A 22,996-nucleotide genomic window follows, 5' to 3' on the forward strand; every position below is an offset into this window, starting at 1 on the left:
ATAAACCATTCTCTCTCTCTCTCTAAAACCACCAAACCCCCTCTTGATCAACCAAACCACCTCCGTTTCACACAATCACACACACATCTCAGTTTTTTAGGTGTATAGATACTCTATATTTCATCGTATGTATACGCGTATTGTTGTATTGCCTTGGTAAATATCTTTATACAGGCAAACTACGTGTATATATTTAGAGAGAGAGAGGGGGGAGGGGTGTGCGTGTGTGTACATGGAGAGGTATGGCTCGACGCAGGCAATGGAGGGGAGGTCGGTGGATCCGGCGGCGGAATGGACGGGGGCGGGAGGGGAAACCGGGCTGGAAGGCGAGTTACATGTGAATTTCATTTGAATTTCGCTTCAATTTCAGTCAAATTTACCGACTTTAGCTCTCAGCTCGGGTAATGCCGATTGATTCGAGGTTTGATTTTGTTAATGCAGAGCCTATGTGGGGATTGGGACTCGGCGAGGGGCCCGAATCTTACCCCGAGAGGCCCGATGAGCCCGACTGTATCTATTACTTGAGAACTGGATTCTGTGGCTACGGCAATCGATGCCGGTTCAATCATCCACGCGACCGTAGTGCGGTAAAAACCCTAATTTTTTTTGCCTTGGAGTTAGATTTTAACATTTTTGATGTTTGAAGTTTGATCATAGTGGTAAAGAGGGAAATTTGGTGGGATTGTTTGTTAGTATCAACGAGGATATGCGTTTTCTTGTTCCCTTTTTTTGGGGGTGGGTTAGTTTAGTAGCTTGATGTAATGGAATAGAATATTTTGGAAGAAATTTGGTGATCACATCAAATGGACAAGCATGCATTGAGCTGAATTCGTGGTGATAGCACCATGGATAAAAAGGTAACTGGACCAAAAACACGCCTTTTCTTGTTTTAGTGGAGTTTCTCATGGTTCCAATAAAAGTGAAATGCTTTAGGTTGGGGAAAACATATTCATTCTGGATTATTGCAGCAAATCGGTGCATGCGCACTGAATGGAATCAAGGGATTTTATGTAATCTTGATAGCAACTAGGGCCAAGTGGAATCTTCCCGTTTTGAGGGAATATGCAGAAGAAATTGTTTATGATGTTTGGTGACAATTTTTACTTTGTTAACATGCATCAAGTAAGTATGCTGTTTTCACATGATTATAGGCAATGGGAGCTCTAAGGGCTACTGGAGGTGAGTACCCGGAACGCCATGGTGAACCCATCTGTCAGGTATACAATCGGATAATATCTTGAAGCTGCCCGATGAATCTACACACTTTTTATGCTCAGCACAAAAGATATCTTTTATAGGGGCAAAATGATCTACCTAAATAGTAGTATTAAACAATGTGCTTCATATCTAATTGCTGATGCTAATCATTTACCCAACTGCTTCTTGGCTTCTGGAAAGGCAAGTCTCTGGTGGCTGTCCGTTTTGTCTTGTATGTTTTGTGGTCTGCAGAACTTGTTGATTATTGAATATGTAAGGTTCTGTTAGGCTGTTCGCAAAATGGATGGAAATCATTTTCTCAGTATAAGTATTAACTAGTAAATCATTGTAGCTTTCTGTATGCTTAATGATGTTGAGCTCTAGTGTACAGGATCAATTCTTGTTCAACGGCCACTAGTGCACTTGCTAGATCTTACTCCTAAAGTGATTCACTTTTTTCCTAGTTCTCACCGAAATGTTTTTGGTTTAGCGGTGATCATGGTGCTGCGGCTACTTATTGAAATGACAGCTACTCTATGCTGAATCTTATACCTACCACTTAAGCAAAAAAAAGCATGTCAATCTAATTGTCTATCAGAACACTCATTGTTATTACCAATTATTGCCAGTTTCTATAATTCTTGATTTATAAAGTTTGTGCTGTCTATTGAGATATGTTTTATGCTAAATTTGTAGTACTTCATGCGAACGGGAATGTGTAAATTTGGTGCCTCTTGCAAATATAACCACCCAAAGCATGGAGCTGGATCTTCACCTCCAACTACACTCAATATTTATGGTTATCCATTGCGACAGGTCTTTGTTCAATAATTGATAACTTCCGATGTTTATTTGAGAGTGTATTCTTTTTATATTTTTACTTAGATGTTATTCTTGAATCACTCAATTATCTCATAGGGTGTTCTTTTTTTGCAGGGAGAAAAGGAATGCTCGTATTATATAAAAACAGGGCAATGCAAGTTTGGTGTAACATGTAAATTTCATCACCCACAGCCAGCTGGGATGCAGATGCCCGCCCCTGGTGCTGGCCCCGGGCCTTTGGCTGGTCCAGCAGCTATGCCTACTCCTACGCTTTATCCAACTGTGCAGTCTCCTTCAGTTCAATCTTCTCAACAGTATGGGGTCCTTCATGGTAACTGGCCAGTTTCTAGGCCAACCATGCTTCCAGGTTCATATGTTCCTGGAAGTTATGGTCATATGCTCCTCGCCCCTGGCGTTGTTCCAGTTCCTGGCTGGAATCCATATTCGGTAGGGCCTTTGAAGCTTTTTCTTATTTTTTTTGGATTCTTTTGTAGATATGTCATGGTCTTACTGAATTGTATATTTGTAAATAATATAGGCACAAGTTAGCCCTGGTGCTCTGCAAAGTAGTCAGCCTACTGTTGGTGCAGGCCCAGTTTACGGGATAACACAGTTACCTCCTTCGTCGACTATATACACTGGAGCACATCTTTCTGGTACCTCTTTATCTGGCCCCTCAAGCAGCAGCCAAAAGGAACATGCTTTTCCTAACAGACCCGATCAACCAGATTGCCAGTATTATTTGAGGACTGGGGATTGTAAATTTGGCGCTACATGTAAATATCATCATCCGCCAGAGTGGAGTGCACAACAATCAGTTGTTGTACTTAGCCCTATGGGCTTGCCGATGCGCCCTGTAAGCTTTCAATCCTCTTTGCCTTTCAGAGTTTATTATAGTTATCCATATACTCTATAGAATAATGAGATCAGCCATTTGCCTGCAAGGTGTCAAATCTACTATTCATCACAGACATGAGTACTTCATCTACTATTCACCTGATGTCTCATTTTTGTAATACTGCATTCTTAGGGTGCACCGCTTTGCTCCCACTATGCTCAAAATGGAGTATGCAAATTTGGGCCCTCATGCAAATTCGATCACCCTATGAGAGCTCTGAGTTACAGTACATCTGCATCTTCTCTGACTGATATGCCAGTAGCTCCTTACCCTGTGGGATCTACTAACGCGACATTGGCCCCATCATCATCATCTTCCTTGGACTTAAGGCCTGAACTTCTCTCAGGTTTCAGCAAAGATGCCTTCCCAGCAAATTTGTCATCCACGAACAGCTCAAGTGCTTCAATTGGCTCAACCTTCTCTAGAAGTGGGCTGATTCCTGAATTTGGCATTCAGCATTCTGGGCAGAGCACTGCCTCTTCAACTGGTGGTAGTAGCTCTCACCAGGAAGGCGAGGTTAATATCTCAAGTTGAATGAAACTGGATACATCCTATCCCTTTAATACTGTTCGAGTAACTTCCATAAAACAGATGTCCTATTTTGGATAACCACCCGACTGGCCTCCCCTCTAGGTAATTCTTGTCACTGCTCAAATTTGGAGCATGCTGTGTCTATTTGTGATGTTTTTTTGGGAACTCGTTTCCTGGAGAACACGTGATGCCCCCCATTCTCCACCGTATCCTGTTGTACTCACACCTCTTTGTCATTCCATTATTAGGAAGAACCATACGAATTTGGGATGAATAATAATGTGAGGGTGATCTTGCTCTCCCCCTTTTTTTGTCTTGGGGCTTTTTGGTGGAAGAATTTGATATTTATCAGATTAATTTCTGGGGCAATTTGTATACTTGCCTTTTTCATGTAAACTCTGTAGTTATGTTTAACACTGGATGCTACTTATATTATCACCTACACAACAAATAAATATTGAAGAAGCTGCTTCTTTTATTCATCTTGTATTTTGTTGATTTCTGGTTTTACATATCAAATTGTGCTTTCCATTTTTCCAAATCATAAGAAACAAAACGCTAGTGGATTTCTTGATCATTTCCTAGCACAAACTTTTGTCAGCTCTTCTGCAATTTCTCCAAATGCTTCTTCTCCCTCCATTTTCATCTTCTCACTCATCTCTCTTACTCTACTCCTCAACCCCTCCTTACTCTCCTCCACAAACACCTCCTTCACAGCCTCCGCCACCCCGTTCCCATCGATCCCCCCTTCCTCGTCCCTCGCCACCTCCACGCCAACGCCAACCTCCACCACGAGCCTAGCATTCATCGGCTGATCGAGCTTCAGGGGCAGGGCCACCACCGGCACCCCAAAATACAAACTCTCTGTGATTGAGCTCCACCCACAGTGGCTCATGAAACCGCCCACAGCTGGATGTGCCAGAATTGCCGCCTGCGGAGCCCACCCCTGGACGACCAGCCCTCTCGGCTTCGCCCTTTCGAGGAAGCCTTCAGGTACTGCATCTTCTAAGGAAACCTCACTCCCAGCAGGCGCCCTAGCAACCCATAGGAAGTTGATACCACTTAGCTCCAAACCTATTGCTATCTCTCTCATTTGCTCCTTTGACAGATAATTCTCACTCCCAAATGATATATAAAGAGTTGAGCCTTCCTCTCTTTCACCAAGCCACTCCATGATCTCCGAGCCCCCAGTTTCTTGATTGTCAGCAAATGTGATCAATGAACCAGTGGGCACAATCTTTTTCCCACACAAGGTGGAGAGATACTCTACATGCTGCCCCTCTAAACCCCGGCATGTTTTCATCAAGATGACGTCTTTTGATACGTCGAAGACCCCATTGGCAAAGCCATCCGCTGGATCTCTAACTGGAAAGGTTTTACGCTCATTGTCAATTATCTTCCTCTCAAATTCCTTAAGCCAGATTGACTGGCGAGGGAAATTGTCCCAGATCTTGTGTGTGAAGAAGTGATGGACAAATGCGAACGTCGTGGCGCCCGACGTGGCAAAGAAGACCGCTGGGACGCCCTGTGATGCAGCGGCCTTAGCTGCCCAGGACTGCACGATGTCGTAGATAAGCAAGTCGGGTTTGAGGTTGGCGATGATGTCAGAGAAGGCGGGGGCCGACATTTGGAAGGCCCTCATGAGGGTAGGCCTAAGATGGGGTGGTACATTCTTGGTAGTGTGGTAGTGTGGAGGGAGGTCAGGGAGGGATGGGAGAGGGAGTTCGACTAGCTCGATCGGGATATCATCGTTGTTGTTGTTGTCGTTGTTGAGACTGTTTTTGATGGAGTCGAGGTTAATGGATGTGGAGCAAAAGTAGATATGGAAGTGTTTCTTGGCAAGGCCTTTGGCTAATTCAAGAAAGGGAAAAACATGGCCATGAGCCAACCATGGGAACATCAACACTCTCAACTCACCTTGTTTAGCATCCATCGTTGCTATTTTACTCTCTCCCTCTGTCCTAATTTCATCATACTTATACTAGTAGATGGCATATAAATGGAGTGTTGCATTAAAGGCATGAATTTAATGCAATTTTACTTGAATGTAAATGCTTGGCTGTCCAACCACATCCATATGTAACTATAGAAGATTCTAACTGAAAATAAAAGAATAAAGTCCAAATTTCCTCACTTACATTTGCTCTCAAATTTTGTAAGTCAAATGTATTAAATGTGTTAATTTTTTTTTCTCCCAAACAATATGTTTTAATCTAAAATTAATATTTCTATTAAAATTTAATGGTCAAACATGTCTTGACCAAATTAATAGTTGAATTATGAATCTAATTAGCTAGATTAACATAATTAATTTAATAATAAAATTTATAAATTAATTTTTCCTATAATAAAATTAAATCTATCATCATCATTATATAAAAGCTGAGTTTTAAGCAACTAATTTAAGCTATTTTCGTAAAATAAAATTGAACTAATATTTAAATAAATACTTAATGTGGCAGTTGCAATTTAGGCTGTTTTCTTAAATAAATTTGGATAAATATTTAAATTAATACTTAATATTCAATTGATTTATTTCCAGTTCCAAACGACATTACCGTATCCTCAGTTTTCGTATATACTTTCACTCATGACTTTATGTCACATGCTAATATTTGTCGATTTAACCATGCATTTTTTATTGAGTGAACTACAAAAATAGTCCCTGGACTATACGTTTGTCTCGCTAATGAACCCTGAACTTTAAAAATATTCCCAGACAATCTTGGACTATTTTTTTATCTCAAAAATGGTCATTTTTCACTGTTTCGTGATGAAAATACCCTTTTAGAGGGTTTGGGCAATTTGGTCGTTTTACATTTTAAATCTGATATTATTTCAGTGATGTACTAAATTTGATATTATTTCAAAATTATCATTCTTTTCCCTTTTGTGATTTCACTTTGTTTCTTTATTTCAATATTAGATTTAATTTTATAAAATTAAATTTTAAATTTCAATTTTTAAATGACAAATTAATAGTTTTAATCAATATTTGATAGTGTCTAATATTTAATCAATAAGGTACGATGACGCTTTAGTTTTAATCAATATTTAATTGTTTTAATCATAAATAGGTCATATAACACGATTTATTCCGAAATAAATATGCATCTAATGTAGAGGAGAATTTGACTAAAAATATTATAAAGTTGACTAAAAATTTGATACTACTAAAAATTTGATATAGGGGAATTTTTTTGTTGTAATTTTCTAGTTAATTTTGATTGTTTTCAAATTAATAAACAAAAATTATATTAGTCTTATATTAGATGCATATTTATTTCGGAATAAATCGTGTTATATGATCTATTTATAATTAAAACTAAGGTGTCGTCGTACCTTATTGATTAAATATTAGACACTATCAAATATTGATTAAAACTATTAATTTGTTATTTAATAGTAATTTGAATAATAAAATTTTTTTATTGACATTTAAAATTTGAAATTTAAAATTTAATTTTAAAAATTAAATCTAATATTGAAATAAAGAAACAAAGTGAAGGATGACAAAAAGGAAGAAAAATGATAATTTTGAAATAATATCATATTTAGTACATCACTGAAATAATCTCAGATTTAAAATATAAAAAGACCAAATTGCCCAAACTCCCCAAAACCTCCCAAAAGGGTATTTTCGTCATGAAACAGTGTAAAAGGACCATTTTCGAGATAAACGCTTAGTCCAGGGTTGTCTGGAGATATTTTTAAAGTCCAGGGTTCATTGGCGAGATAAACGTATAGTTCACTCTTTTTTATTTTATAGATTTACTGAACTCATTTTGTTATATATTTTATAACACAACTTCGTATATAATAATTTTAATATAACACTAAATAATTACGTGTATTTAATTAAGAGCATGACTTCAGGGGTACAACGTTATTATATAGTAAGAACTAGTATCACATCTATGTAATAGACGATCCATTTTATACTATGAAGTAAATTTAAGAAATGATGAAAAATATTATCCTACAAAATCTAAAATTTATAATGTATAAAATAAAAAAAATGTATTATTAAGAAATATAAAATCAAACAACTTTTAGTCAGAAAAATGTTCACAAATATATTGATTAGTGAATTTGCCAAATAAATACATATATATTTTTATTAATATTAGGATAAATTAGATTGAAATATTTATATTTGAATAGCCAATATTTAAATTTAAATTTAAATGAAATACATAGAAAGTGTATATTATTTTATAAGTTGGGAGTATGGCAGAGGTGTGATAATGCAACTAATATTAAAGTTAATATATATACATATGAAATAACATAGTTACTTTCATTAAATTTAATGACTTTTATAAATTAAAATACTTTAAACGTACCATTTGGCTTATGATATACTCATTCTATTCCACAGTAGTAAAATCATTTTGCTATTTTGATACATTATACTATAATAGTGGAATCATTTAACTTTTTAGTAAACGGCAACACATTTATTCTCTCTTACTTTATTTTCTTCGTCTCTTGACTTTTTGTACTTTTTTTTTCATTTTTAACTTTATTCTTTCTTTATTTAACTAATTTAATACAATTTTTTTAAATTGCGTGTGGAATAGAAAACATCTCCACTATTGTGAAACGGAGGGAGTATGTATTAGGGAGTATTATGCAATTTATTTAAGTTTAACCAATTAATTCAATTGGTCTATAACTTCAATATATTTATGCAGTTAGAAGACAAGAATTTAGTGCAATCTTACTAGATGGGAGTGATTGGCTGTCAGTCCAACCCCATCTCTATAGAAGGTTCAGGTAAGTAAAAATAAAAAGAAAATTTGAAATTAGTCCCTTAAAGTATTTGTTAAAAAAAAAATACTTGATGTTATATAAGTGTATATTATGTTTTTGTTCCAAACGATATGTTATAGTCTAGAATTAACATTTCTATTAAAACTTAATGGTCAAATGTGTTTTGACCAAATTAGTGTTAATTAGCTAGATTAATCTAATTAATTTAATGGAGCATTGAAATTTATAAAATATTTTTTTACTTGTAAACAAATTAAAATTTTAAAAATATTTTATAAAAATTAAATTAAAATTGATAAAATATTTTACCTATAATAAAAGTTAAATTTATGAATATTTTGTAAATTTTAATATTTTTTACTATACTCCATGTAAAAAAGTATTTTATGAATTTTATTATTAACAAAAAATATTTTAATATATAATTAATTAATCTGGTTGATTTAATTTATAATGAAGTCATTAATTTGGTCTTTTGAGCGTTAAATTTGACAGAAATGTTAATTCAACTTTAGTCAAATAAAATTACCCAACCTTGTTTACTCTTACAGTTTTACTTGAACAAATTAAAATCCAAAACCTCTTTCTCCTAGGAGAAATTTCAGAAAAAATTATTAAAGTTGCTTACCTTTCAGAATTAGGAATTAAATTCACTTATCTTTCAAAATATAGAATCGAGATACACACATAAGGGGTGTTTGCATTTTTTTTTTCTTTTTTTCCCTCCTCTTTTTCTTATTGTTTACCTTGAAAAATATGTGAATTGACCAAATTCTTTTATTAAATAACTAAAAACATATACTGCGTATACAATTTTTAAAAAGGAGAAAAAAATAAGAAAAATATTTCATTAAATAACTAAACATGTATAGGACATGAGAAGCTCCATCCTTTTCAATTATTATTATTATTATTATTATTATTATTATTATTATTATTATTATTATTATTATTATTAAATATGATTGCTCAATTCATGAAAAATTGAATCACAAAATTGATTAATTAAGGGAAAAATATTCGATTGGAATATGTTACGTAAATTACTTGTATAATTAATATTCATATTGTCCCATTAGAAATGAAATGTTTTTAGAATTGGAAACAACATTCTATCTGCTTTATCCTCTCTCTTAATTTAGTGACTCTTCATTAACTCATAAAACAACATTATATAAAATCTCGTACTAAAAATCAAATATTCCATATATAATGGGACATAGGGAGAGAGTATTTTTTGTGAGGAAAAAAGAAAAAGAGAAGAAAAAGAAAAAAAAATAATTGAGTATTATGAAAAATTCGGGTGCCTCAAACCTAAAAGTAAACAAGATTGGATAATTAAAAATTTCATTTTCATTTTCATTTTCATTTTCTTCTCCATTATCGTTTGGGACAGCCCCATTAACTTTGTTCCCTTTAAAGCGAAGCTCCATTTTATTGTCATTTAGCACAAATACCTTGAAAGTAGGCCTGAGGAAGAAGGAAAGAGAGAGAGTTGTAGCCACCATGGATGCAAAACAAGGTGAGTTGAGAGTGTTGATGTTCCCATGGTTGGCTCATGGCCATGTTTTTCCCTTTCTTGAACTAGCCAAAGGCCTAAACAAGAAACACTTCCATGTCTACTTGTGCTCCACATCCATCAACCTCGACTCCGTCAGAAACAGTCTCAACAACGACGATAACCCGATCAAGCTAGTCGAACTCCCTCTCCCATCCCTTCCCGACCTCCCTCCACACTACCACACCACCAAGAACATCCCACCCCATCTCATGCCCACCCTCTTCAAGGCCTTCCAGATGTCGGCCCCGGGCTTCTCCGACATCATCGCCGACCTCAAACCCGACTTGCTCATCTATGACGCCTTCCAGCCATGGGCAGCTAAGGCCGCGGCGTCACAGGGCGTCCCCCCAGTCTACTTTGCCACCTCAGGCGCCACGACGTTCGCATTAGCCCATCACTGCTACACACACAAGAGTTGGGACAGTTTCCCTCACCAGGCAATAAGGCTTAAGGATTATGAGAAGAAGAGAATGGCAGTTGCTGTTGAAACAATTCAAATTGGAGATGCAGGGGAGGGCTTTGTCTATGGGGTCTTCGACCTATCAAACGACGTCGTCTTGATGAAAACATGCCGGGCTTTAGAGGGGAAGTATGTAGATTATCTCTCCACCTTGTGTGGGAAAAAGATTGTGCCCACTGGTTCATTGATCACATTTGCTGACAATCAAGAAACTGGGGGCTCGGAGATCATGGAGTGGCTTGGTGAAAGAGAGGAAGGCTCAACTCTTTATATATCATTTGGGAGTGAGAATTATCTGTCAAAGGAGCAAATGAGAGAGATAGCAATAGGTTTGGAGGTAAGTGGTATCAACTTCCTATGGGTTGCTAGGGCGCCTGCTGGGAGTGAGGTTTCCTTAGACGAAGCAGTACCCGAAGGCTTCCTCGAAAGGGCGAAGCAGAGAGGGCTGGTGGTCCGGGGGTGGGCTCCACAGGCGGCAATTCTGGCGCATCCGGCTGTGGGCGGTTTCATGAGCCACTGTGGGTGGAGCTCAATCATGGAGAGTTTGTATTTTGGGGTGCCGGTGGTGGCCCTGCCCCTGAAGGTCGATCAGCCGATGAATGCTAGGCTCGTGGTGGAGGTTGGCGTCGGCGTGGAAGTGGCGAGGGACGAGGAAGGGGGGCTCGATGGGAACGGAGTGGCGGAGGCTGTGAAGGAGGTGTTTGTGGAGGAGAGTAAGGAGGGGTTGAGGAGCAGAGCGAGAGAAGTGAGTGAGAAGATGAAAATGGAGGGAGATGAAGCATTTGGTGAAATTGCACGAGAGCTGATCAAAATTTGTGCTAGGAAATGATCAAGAAATTTGTTTCATGTTTTGTATGCTGTTTGGGTAAGGAGTTAACGTCATCAAGCACATGAATATATGCAAACTTCAAACATTTTGTACCAATATGGAACATATAGTTACACAATTAAGCAATCAAATCAAGCCAGAAAAACAGAGTGTTCTGAACCAGGAAACACAACAGAGTTCATCTTTAAGTCAAGGGAATATAATGATGCCTACTGCATATCAAAATTTAATAAATATTGGAGACAGAGAAAAAAGAGGTACGGTGATTCCTATAAGGCATTGCCAGTTATACAACTTAATAAGAGATTTTCATATGTAAAAGGCCAACTAAGCTGAGCAAGTGGACTACTAAGCTTGATATCCGAGCCAACATTATTTAAACTCCACGAAATATTCAAAATAAGAAAATGTTAGTAATTCAAATTGAAGCACAAAAGCATGGTCTCACCCTAAAATGAGGTCGAATAAGATTGAGGCGACATTAAATTCTAATGTGCAAGTGCAGACTGAACATATCGACAAATTAGGGATAAAATACCATAGCAAAATCGCCACGTTTCCTCGAGAGGTTGAATTGGAGGAGGAGGGTTTCCCATGCCTAGACCGGCAAAGTCGCCGTAGACGCTGCCCCTAGCGAATGGAATGGAGAGAGAAAAGTGGTGGGTGGATATTCCTAATTATCATATGATTACTTGTTTAAAATTAAACTATAAGATTATTTAAGTCAATTATATGATTTGTTGTCCAAGATAATTTTATAAACCAAATACAATAAATGTTTAATAATGAGATATAATCTTGCGAACCAAACGCTCTTTAGTCTCATGCAAATAGTCCGAAATAGGATGGAATCCATATGTAGTTAGAGGCGGAGTAAAGATTTGACGGAAGGAGGGGCAACAATATATCTATAAATAGATTTTGTAGAAACGAGAAGGAGCATTTAAAAGAGAATATATAATAAATTTTATAATTTGAAAAAAATACTAATGATAAAAATTTTTGACGTGGGACAAATGCCCCCCAACACTTGTAGATTTTAGAATATGAAAATAAATTAGATGACCTTTCAGTTTTTTCAATTAAATTGAATAATTTTTCATAATTTGAGATCAGAGCATACATATTTTTTTTATTTTAGGTATGATTGTCTTTTTCTTTTTATTATTTCTCTCACGACATACAAGAATTTCCAAATTACCAATGAAATGAAGTATTTGGTCAATTGGATCCCATATTTGAAAGAGGTGCGAAGTGGATTTCAAAACAGTAATATCTCATTGTTGTTTTATGAGGCCGAAAAAAAGAGAAAATAAGAAAAAAAAAAACAATAATTCCCTCGAATGAAAAGTTCGCGCGCCCGATCACATGTTACGAAAAACCATCCAATTTAATCCTAATAACTTAAAGGTCATAGTTTAAAGCCTCAATTTAAATGTGGATTGTTAAATAATACTACATCTTCTAGACTTCTAGTGACTACAATAGGAAATATATTCAAGTGTCCGTCTCATTTAATTGTGACATGGTTAAATCTAATAATGAATTACAAAATAACAACCTACTACGGTAATAAAATCGAACCACCCCTCCACAACACGCCACGTGTGAGGGGGCGTGTCACGTGTGGCTTGCCAATTAGTGATGTCCACAGCGGGTGGCCCTTAGTGGAGAGATGCATGATAATGGTGTCCCGTCGGTGTCACGTCCCGCTAGGACGAGCCATTTTGCTGCGGAGAACACTATTGAGGATGTTCTTAGGTAACTTATTCGGCCTATTGTGGCCTTAATATATCCGGTGAGTTTAGCATATCTCATGCATATGCTGAGTAGGTTAGTTTCTAGCAGCACTGATCACAACCAAAACCAAAAAGTTACATATAACAATTGAATAAGTAGTGGTTCGGTTTTTTTATAATTGAGTGTGAATGTGTGAGAATTTGAAGATGAAAGATGAATTTGGGAAGAACGAAACTCTTATTGAGATAGCTATTCAAAACTTGAGAGAATACAAAAATGAGTTTACTCCTTAGCTCGACAACATTGAGCACTATATATGCAAAAACAAACTAACGGCCTAGATTAAACAGACTTAATCTTGACCCAATCTAACGACAGCTGTACATCCATTTTATTTAGCTGCTTTTCTGAGTAATAGTTGAACCATCAATTTCCACAAACTCCACCTTGATGGCTCAACTGCCAACTTGGCTTTCTCTGCAAAGACTTACTAGATCCATACAAGTCTCGAGCTTTACCTTTGGCAGAGGTTTAGTTAGCATATCTGATGGATTTTCAGCCGTGTCTACTTTGAAGACTCTTATCTCCCATTCTTCAATCTTCTCCCGAATAAAATGCAAGCGCACATCGATGTGCTTGCTCCTTTCGTGGTACACTTGATGCTTGGCTAAGCATAACGCGTTGTTGTTGTCACAGCCGATGCTTACAATCGTTTGAGTTATACCAAAGTCCACTAATATGCCTCTGAGCCAAGCACTCTCTTTCACAGCCGATGTTAAAGACATAAACTCAGCTTCAGTAGTTGACAACGCAACTACCCCTTGAAGACTACTCTTCCAACTAATAACTGAGCCATAAAGTGTGAACAAATAACCAGACTGAAACCTCCTTGTATTCAAGTTCCTAGCAAAATCAGAATCACTCCAACCAATTAATGCATCACCCTCATGTTTCCTGCCCCCATCAAACAGAATCCCAACATTTGTGGCCCCTTTCAGATACTTCATCAACCACTTTAAGGCAGATCAGTGTTCCCTTCCATAGTTAGTCATGTACCTGCTAGTCACTGAAATAGCTTGAGCAATATCTGGTCGTGTGCTAATCATAGCATACATTATGCTCCCAGTGATGTTGGCATAAAGAATTTTTCTCATCTTAGCCTCTTCATCTTTGGTCCTTGGCCTTTGTTCCATCGTCAGTTTATAGTGCTGCCCCATAGGCACAGATACTTCCCTCACATTATCCATCTTGAATTTTCTGATCAGCTTGTCACATAATCAGCTTGAGTAAGCCAAATCTTCTCACTTTCCCTCCTTCTGACTATAGACATTCCCAGAATTCGCTTTGCAGGCCCTAGATCCTTCATTTCAAAAGCAGCTCTAAGATCAGTTTTCACTTTCTGAATTTCTTCCAAATCAGCTCCAACCAACAACATATCGTCTACATACAAGAGTAGATAAGCAACAACAGCTCCACCTACACTCTTTATGTATACACATTCATCATAGTGTGACCTCAGGAATCCACTCTTGATCATATGAGTATTGAATTTCATATGCCACTGACGGCTAGCTTGCTTCAACCCATAGATACTCCTCTTCAACAAACAAACTTTTCCTTCATCCCCAGGTTTCACAAAACCCTTCGGTTGGGCCTTGTATATAGTTTCTTTTAGATCGCCATGCAAGAAGGCCGTTGACATCTAATTGTTCAAGTTCCCAATCCTTTCTTGCCACTATTGCCAACAGAATCCTTATGGAAGTATGCTTCACCACAGGGAAAAACACCTCATCATAGTCAATGCCATGCTCCTGTGTGAAACCTCTAGCCACTAACCTGGCTTTGTATCTGACTTTATCTCCATCAGCAGCCTCTATCTTCTTCTTGAAGATCCACTTACAACTTACTACTCTCTTTCCATCTGGCCTCTCCACCAGCACCCATGTACCATTTTTCAGTAATGAGTCAATTTCATCTATTATGGCTTGCATCCAACTTTCCCAATCTTTACTCTCAACTGCTTCCTCATAAGTGCAAGGCTCTGAATACTCTACTTCTTCTGCCACCATTAAAAAAAAGAACAAGAACTCAACATCCGAATACTTAGTTGAAGGCTTGATATTCCTTCTAACTCTATCTCTGGCCAATTTCCAACTGCCTTGAACAACTGGACTTGATTGCTGTGTCTGCTGTGGTGATTGTGAAGTATCAGTGGCCTCAGTTTCTTGATTATGCTGAGTCTCTCCGTGCTCCACCTCAATCAGAGATAACCACTTTTTTAGCTTCCACACTGCATTCTTCTTAAAAGGCAGTTCATGCTCCCAGAAAATGACATCTCTGCTGATTACAACCTTTCCATTTCCAGGCTCAATGCGCCAAAGCCTATAACCCTTCACCCCTGGTTGATAACCTATCATGATGCATTTAATAGCTCTTGCTTCCAGCTTCCCTTGCTTGACATGTGCAAAAGCTTTGCAGCCAAAAGTTCTTAGGTTCTCATAGCTGCTATGCCTACCAAACCATTTATTGTCTGGTATATCTCCATCCAGACTTGATGAGGGGACACTTGTTCATCAATTTCACAGCAGTAGAAGCTGCTTCTGCCCAAAAACGCTTCTCCAAACCAGCTGCAAGTAGCATACATCTGGTTCTCTCCAAGATAGTGCGGTTTTCTCTCTCTGCCTCACCGTTTTGTTGTGGGTTCATATGAACTGTCCTATGCCTTTTGATGCCCTTAGATTTGCAGAATACATCAAAGTCCTTTGACAGATACTCTAAGCCGTTATCAGTTCTCAAGCATCCCAGACTTGTACCCTTCTCTGGCTCCACCTCAACACACCATTCTTTGAATCTCATGAAAGCCTCTGACTTCTCCTTCAGGATGTAGATCCATATTTTCCTAGAGAAATCATCAATGATGCTCATATAATACCTCCCACCTCCAATGGACTTCACCTGAGCAGGCCCCCACAAGTCACTATGGGCATAATCAAGTGGCTTTGTAGATGTGTGTATTGCCTTCGGGTAAGTTAGTTTCTTTGCCTTGCCCAATATGCATTCCTCACACTTCACTGAATCTCCATCAGTACCATCACAGTGCACAAGTCCCTTCTTGATCAATTCCTTCACAGTCCCTATAGCTGGATGACCAAGTCTTGAATGCCAGGTTTCCAAACTTTCGGATGTAACAGAATGAACCTCACCTATGAAGTTCCTTATAACAACAGCTGTCATGTAATACAAGCTGCCCTTTCTTCTTGCCCTCAAAAGGACCTTCCCTGCCTTACTCACCACCATTTCTCCATTTTCAGAAACAACTTTACAACCTTTACTTTCAAGAGATCCTAATGAGATCAAATTCCTTTTGATTTCAGGAATGTATCTTACAGAGTTCAAGATGATGTTACCTCCAGTCTCCACCCACAGCCTGATTGATCCTATTCCCTTCACTGAACACACTTGATTGTTGCCCAAGATTACAGAACCAGTGACTTCCTTCAGATCCTCAAACTATTCAAGATTATGGCTCATGTGAAAACTGCATCCTGAATCCATTATCCAGGATCCCCCTTCTTTTCCCTCCATAACATTTAATGCAACTGGAGTTTTAGCTTCCTCAACTTCCTGGGCAGAATTCACAGCTTTTTCCCCATTCTCTTCCTGTTTTCTCTTCCACGCATAGCAATCTCTTTTCAAATGGCCCGGCTTCTTGCACCAATGGCAGAAACGGGTCTCTTTCTGATCATTTTGAGAATTCTTGGAGGCTTCACTAAACTTCTTGAATGGCTTTTTCCCTTTGAATTTCTTCACATTCAGACTTTCGGATGTCGATTCTCCCATCCTTAATTCCCCCTTATGCATCTCCTTGGATCTTAAGGCAGATTGCACTTCAAGAAGAGTCACGGTCTTCTCACGGCCATACAAGATTGCATCACGAAGTTGATCGTAGCTGGAGGGAAACACATTCAGTAGCAGAATCGCCTTGTCCTCTTCACCAATTGACACATCAATGTTTTCAAGATCATCGATGGTCTTGTTAAAATCCTCCAATTGCTCCAAGATCCTCTTTCCCTCCAAGAATTTATAGGAATATAAACGCTGCTTCATAAGCAACCTATTTGCTAGCGATTTTGTGAGATACAGATCTTCAAGTTTCGACAAAATACCTGCAACGGTTGTTTCTTTCGCAATCTCCCGCAACACTTTATCACCAAGACATAGAACAATCATGCTATGAGCTTTCGCCTCAATTTCCGCACGCTTTTGAACACTCTTTTCATCGGAAGCTTCTGCCTCCTTTCCTTCCTTCTTCTCAGTCATCAGAGCAGAAGATAAACCTTGTTGAGTGAGCATAGCTCTCATCTTCATCCTCCAAAGTGCGAAATCATTCTTGCCTGTGAATTTTTCGGCTTCAAACCTCGATGCCATCGTCGTCGCAGATCCGCTTCCCCAATTCAAGAACACCCGTGAAATCTTCAAATTCCTTTCCCGCAGACGACGCCAATTGTTATAATTGAGTGTGAATGTGTAAGAATTTGAAGATGAAAGATGAATTTGGGAAGAACGAAACTCTTATTGAGATTGCTATTCAAAACTTGAGAGAATACAAAAATGAGTTTACTCCTTAGCTCGACAACATTGAGCACTATATATGCAAAAACAAACTAACGGCCCAGATTAAACAGACTTAATCTTGACCCAATCTAACGGCAATTGTACATCTATTTTATTCAGCTGCTTTTCTGAGTAATAGTTGAACCATTAATTTCCACAGGTTTGTTAGACAATAATCATGAGATTAGTCTAGATTGAGTGGTAAGATTATTTTAATTAGAAGACTTAACTAAGACTAATTATCATATAATTATCCATCTAAATTTGAGTGTGAGATTCAATCTCATTAATCAAATACAACACATATTCAATCCCTAAGATATAGTATAATTTTGCAAACCGAATTACCCATAAAGTACAAGTATTTTATGCATGATTAGTTATTTTAATCACTCAAAAGCCAAAACAATATAGCATGTGTAAATTCAATTTTCACCAATATTTCATGAATTCACATGCTTGATAACGTTGACTCTTTCCTAGCACAAATTTTGATGAGCTCTTGTGCAATTTGACCAAATGCTTCATCTCCCTCCATTTTCATCTTCTCACTCATTTCTCTGGCTATACTCCTCAATCCCTCCTTACTCTCCTCCACAAGCACCTCCTTCACAGCCTCCGCCACTCCGTTCCCATCGAGCTCCCCTTCCTCGTCCCTCGCCACCTCCACGCCTACACCGGCCTCCACCACGAGCCTAGCGTTAATCGGCTGATCGAGCTTCAGAGGCAGGGCCACCACCGGCACCCCAAAATACAAACTCTCCGTGATTGAGCTCCACCCACAATGGCTCATGAAACCACCCACAGCCGGATGGCCCAGAATTGCCGCCTGTGGAGCCCACCCCCGGATGATCAGCCCTCTCTGCTTCGCCCTTTCGAGGAAGCCTTCGGGTACTGCTTCGTCTAAGGAAATCTCACTCCCACAAGGCTTTCTAGCAACCCATATGAAGTTGACACCACTTAGCTCCAAACCTACTGCTATCTCTCTCATTTGCTCCTTTGACAGATAATTCTCACTCCCAAATGATATATAAAGAGTTGAGCCTTCCTCTTTCTCACCAAGCCACTCCATGATCTCTGAGCCCTCAGTGTCTTGATTGTCAGCAAATGTGATCAGTGGACCAGTTGTCACAATCTTTTTCCCACAATAGGTGGAGAGATAATCAACATACTTCCCCTCTAAAGCCCGGCATGTTTTCATCAAGACGATGTCGTTTGATAGGCCGAAGACCCCGTAGACAAAGCCTTCCCCTGCATCTGCTATTCGAATGGTTTTACCAGCTTCCCCCATTCTCTTCTTCTCATAATCCTTAAGCCTTATTGCCTGGTGAGGGAAAGCGTCCCAATTCTTGTGTGTGTAGGAGTGATGGGCTAATGCGAACGCCGTGGCGCCTGACGTGGCAAAGTAGACCGGGGGGACGCCCTGGGCCGCGGCGGCCTTAGCTGCCCATGGCTGCATGACGTCGAAGATGAGCAAGTCGGGTTTGAGATCGGCGATGATGTCGGAGAAGGCGGGGCCTGTCATCTGGAAGGCCTTGAAGAGGGTGGGCATGAGATGGGGTGGGATGTTCTTGGTGGTGTGGTAGTGTGGAGGGAGGTCAGGCTGGGATGGGAGAGGGAGTTCGACTAGCTCGATCGAGCTATCATCGTTGTTGAGACTGTTTTTGACGGAGTCGAGGTTGATGGCTGTGGAGCATAAGTAGACATGGAAGTGTTTGTTGGCAAGGCCTTTGGCTAGTTCAAGAAAGGGGAAAACATGGCCATGAGCCAACCATGGGAACATCAATACTCTCAATTTCACATCACTTTGCTTTGTATGATCCATTGCTAGCTTCAATCCCCTCTCTCTCTCTAGCTAGACAATGAATGAAGAGATGTAGGAGGTATAGTATTGGTTGTGACAAATAGGTCACCCTCCACCAATGATATTAATACTAATAAATAAACATTTGCAAAGTCATGTGGAATTTTATATTTATAGACAGTCAATAAAATACTACTGGTAAAACTACATAGAAAAAAGGGACGAAGCTTATCGCACCTTCTTGTATGTTTCCTCGTCGGCAGTATTATAATTAGGCGGCAGCATGACCACAAAAGATTGTGCAACTGCAGTCCTAAAATTAGTGAGAAATTAATTGTTGATTAAAAAATTGAGAATACTAGTCAATAGACGATCGTGTTGAGATTTTCCACCTCATTAAAAAATTAAGAATACTGTTACAATTTGAGTTTTACTTTCTCTATAGTTACTCTCACGTTACTGCAGCGATTTAAGTAATATTCTCTAGCACTAAAAAAAATATGCAGTTTAAATTCGGCACATATTTTAATATAAAATTGATAAAATAAGAAAAGAAAAAAAAATAAAAAATTAGAGTATTGTTAATTGAGAATGAATCCCACCTCATCAGAGAGAAGACTTTCCAAAACTAGAAAGTGTTTATTTTTGTGGGACACACTAAAAAGGAAAGAGTTCATATTCTTATTGACGAAGGGAGTAGTATTTTGTTTTGGTCCCATTTTTTCAATTTATCAGGCTAGAAATAAAGAGTTGTGATCAATGTCGAACTAGTTTCAAAGACCGAATTAGAAATTAAATTAGAGCTATTAGATCTAGTTTTTTAATGAGACACGCTGATGTGTAAATTATTTCGGTTTTCATTACAAGCTCATTTTAATTCATTCAAGTAGGTTTATTACTTTATTCTAGTACGGTAATACCTTGAAAATAATTACTTCATTCGTCCGCCATTAAATATCCCATTTTTTCTTTTTTTTGGTATGTCCACCAATAAATGCCTCATTTCACTTTTACTATATATATTAAGTGGACCATACATTCCACTAACGCATTCCACTCACATTTTATTATAAAACTAATATATAAAAATATGTCCCACATTCCACTTACTTTTCTACCACCCACTTTACTACGTAAAATTAAACAATTTCTTAAAACTCGTGCCAGTCAAATATGAGACATTTATTCACGGATGGAGGGAGTACTACATTATGTTTTTACTTACTTCTAGTAGATTTAGAAATGATTCAACACATGTTTCACTCGAATTGATTGAACCGAGTTTTTACTTTATTCACTTTAAAAAATACAATTCATTCCAGTAGATTTTTACTTCATTCAAAAATGTTATTCCGTCATTGGACAAGGTTTTTATTTCATTACAATAGTATTTCAAATGTTTCTACACATACTGTAGGGGTTGGCAGCGGAAGCGCTCACATAAATCAATTACATAATAATTCAGATCTATTTAGCGGATTATTTAGACAAAATCTATTCGCGTAATTATCACATGTATCATGCTCATAACTCAAATAATAACATGCTTTAAATTAATTGAAACCTAAAACATGCTTTTCTAAGGTTCAACCATTATACCTTGATGATTCTCCAAAGAATCGAAGATAGCTAGCGCCTTCTCCACGTGAAGAACTTTAGTACAAAACCACGGATCTTCTGACTGGTTCCCGGACTGTGAACTGATATCAGGGTGGTCTGATCTCACCAGCGCACTAGAACTTAAATAGAGAAGACATAAATCCTTTCCCACAGAGGAGAAAAATTCGACCGGTAGGGGGGGCGGAAATTTTGAGAGAAAAAAACAAGTGTGTTTTCTGTCTCCTTTATTCTCCTATTTATAATAAGTCACATATTGGGTCCAGTCAGGGATCTATGGAAGGCTTTGGATATGGGATCTTCCAATTAGCTTTTTACTAATTAAATTAAATCCAATTTAATATAAGCTTAAAATTGGAATATTACGAGCAGCCACTACAGAAGTAATACTGCACTTCCCATCCAAATCCGAAATTATAAGTACTTAGGATTTCCAATACTTTATATTTATTTCCCGCGCTTAAGATAGAAACATCCATTAATTAATTATTGTCTGCTATGTACTTAATTAATTAATATCTTATTTATCATTCATAGAGTAATTAAACTCCAACTAGCTAGGTTCCGAATAATAAAACCTTATTTCAAGCTTCTCTTGAGGATGTTATCAAACGAGACTCACCTCGCGCACGATTCAACATAATAGCAATCCTAGCACCGCTAGATATTAATCACCACTACCCAATATACCAGGCTTATTGGGTTGCGAAAAACCCGCACCATTTGGTAAGTCAAAGTAGTGCATAATCAATACCGTATGCTCAATGCTAACGTACATTGATTGAGAATAATTTACGAGACCTCGTCTTTCAGTAGATAGCATAAAGACTGTCTCGCTGTTAGATCCATTCAGTGCTATACCACACCAACGTCATCTTATTTCAGTAAGACTTAGAAATAATCGGACTGACATTGCAACCTTTCACGATAGGTAGTCTAAGCCTATCTAGGTTGTGAAACTATTCTTTTTCTTTGTTTAGAACTGACCGTGTTACCTTAAAGTGAACAACGCCCACAACCGGTCTACTAAAACAAAGACTTAGACTTTGTTAAGTTACTTATACATTTAAATATGTAATAAACTTCCATTAAATGTAAAACATAACAACATTATGACAAAAATAATCTGTTTATTCATTTGGAAAATAAAATAAGAATTTTAACAGTATTCAATCACTCGAAAGGTGATTTCTAGTATACAAACTCTAACACATACTTCATTCAAATAGTTTATTACATCATTCCATGTGCTTATTACTCCATTCGCTATCACTTCATTTTGTTGTCACAACTGGGATTTTGAGATTGTCACAGTGTCACGAGATGGCCTTGACGTCTCCGTACGCCGACTCGTGCTGAAATGAATGAAGACAAGACCGATCACAACCGCAAAGCATACCTCTACTTGATCCATACTTCACTAAGAATTGATGAACTAAGCAACCTAAATCTAGGAATTAGATGAAAACCCTCTTCAAGAGGAACAATTCTCTCAAACATATTATTTAGCAAAATTGAGGAATAAACTGAGAAAAATGGGTATTTATAGTTTAGGCCCAAATTCCAAGAAAAAGGCCCACAAAATCTATTCTGCGTCACTCTACCCAGCTAGGTGGATTTTAGGGTGCAAAAGCACCCGGCCGGGTGAAACCTCGTGGACTCCTCATGCCTTCGACGACGCACCCGGTCGGGTGGCAATATGGTTACCCAGCCGGGTGGGGCAACTTGAACTAAGCTCCTCCAGAGAGTTATACCCGGCCGGGTGGCATGGTGCGACAAATCCTATCCGGTCGGGTACTGCTTCTGTGACATCCCTAACCAAAACATGCATCATTTTGCATACATAAATATTTTTTATTTATTATTGCATATTTATATTATTAGTTGTATAATAAATATTATATATGTGATATTTATACATTAATATATGTTATATATGTAGTTGAGCTTTAAGAAAAATAAAATATAGTATGATAATATGTTAAAGTGTACGTATGGAATAGGAATATAAATATTGTTCTTATTATTAATTACTACACCACTACAGTGATTAAGTGAATATATATGCATATATTAAAAGAAAATAAAATGAGAGGAAATGTGTCAAATATATAGGCATATAACGTGTAACTTTTAGATAAAACAAA

The 22,996-nt window shown here is 37.9% G+C and overlaps 1 protein-coding gene and 3 pseudogenes across 1 annotated transcript; 2 read left to right on the forward strand and 2 right to left on the reverse strand.

The window, feature by feature from the left end:
• Positions 1-3,930, forward strand: LOC125207246 (zinc finger CCCH domain-containing protein 32-like). Its single transcript, XM_048106510.2, has 7 exons — positions 1-326; positions 442-587; positions 1,152-1,217; positions 1,894-2,013; positions 2,134-2,466; positions 2,558-2,875; positions 3,050-3,930. Exons 1-7 carry the CDS (start codon positions 233-235, stop codon positions 3,449-3,451), a joined length of 1,479 nt encoding a protein of 492 aa, XP_047962467.2. The 5' UTR covers positions 1-232; the 3' UTR covers positions 3,452-3,930.
• Positions 3,906-5,384, reverse strand: LOC125207247 (beta-D-glucosyl crocetin beta-1,6-glucosyltransferase pseudogene; annotated as a pseudogene).
• A 4,236-nt stretch (positions 5,385-9,620) lies between these two features.
• On the forward strand, positions 9,621-11,170 carry LOC125203986 (mogroside IIIx synthase pseudogene; annotated as a pseudogene).
• Positions 11,171-17,653: 6,483 nt separating this feature from the next.
• LOC125203803 (UDP-glucosyltransferase 29 pseudogene) lies at positions 17,654-19,351 on the reverse strand (annotated as a pseudogene).
• Positions 19,352-22,996: the final 3,645 nt, after the last annotated feature.

Source organism: Salvia hispanica, chromosome 6, assembly GCF_029641045.1.
Source record: "Salvia hispanica isolate PSC_SH4W2 chromosome 6, Shi_PSC_v1, whole genome shotgun sequence".
In the NCBI taxonomy this organism is placed as follows: Eukaryota; Viridiplantae; Streptophyta; class Magnoliopsida; order Lamiales; family Lamiaceae; genus Salvia; species Salvia hispanica.

Bases quoted from the DNA above. Each gene is read 5' to 3' on its own strand.
- LOC125207246 (XM_048106510.2), top strand. From the start codon at position 233: ATGGAGAGGTATGGCTCGACGCAGGCAATGGAGGGGAGGTCGGTGGAT. The intron at 327-441 runs GCGAGTTACATG...TTGTTAATGCAG, and splicing joins AGGGGAAACCGGGCTGGAAG to AGCCTATGTGGGGATTGGGA. The intron at 2,014-2,133 runs GTCTTTGTTCAA...CTTTTTTTGCAG, and splicing joins ATGGTTATCCATTGCGACAG to GGAGAAAAGGAATGCTCGTA.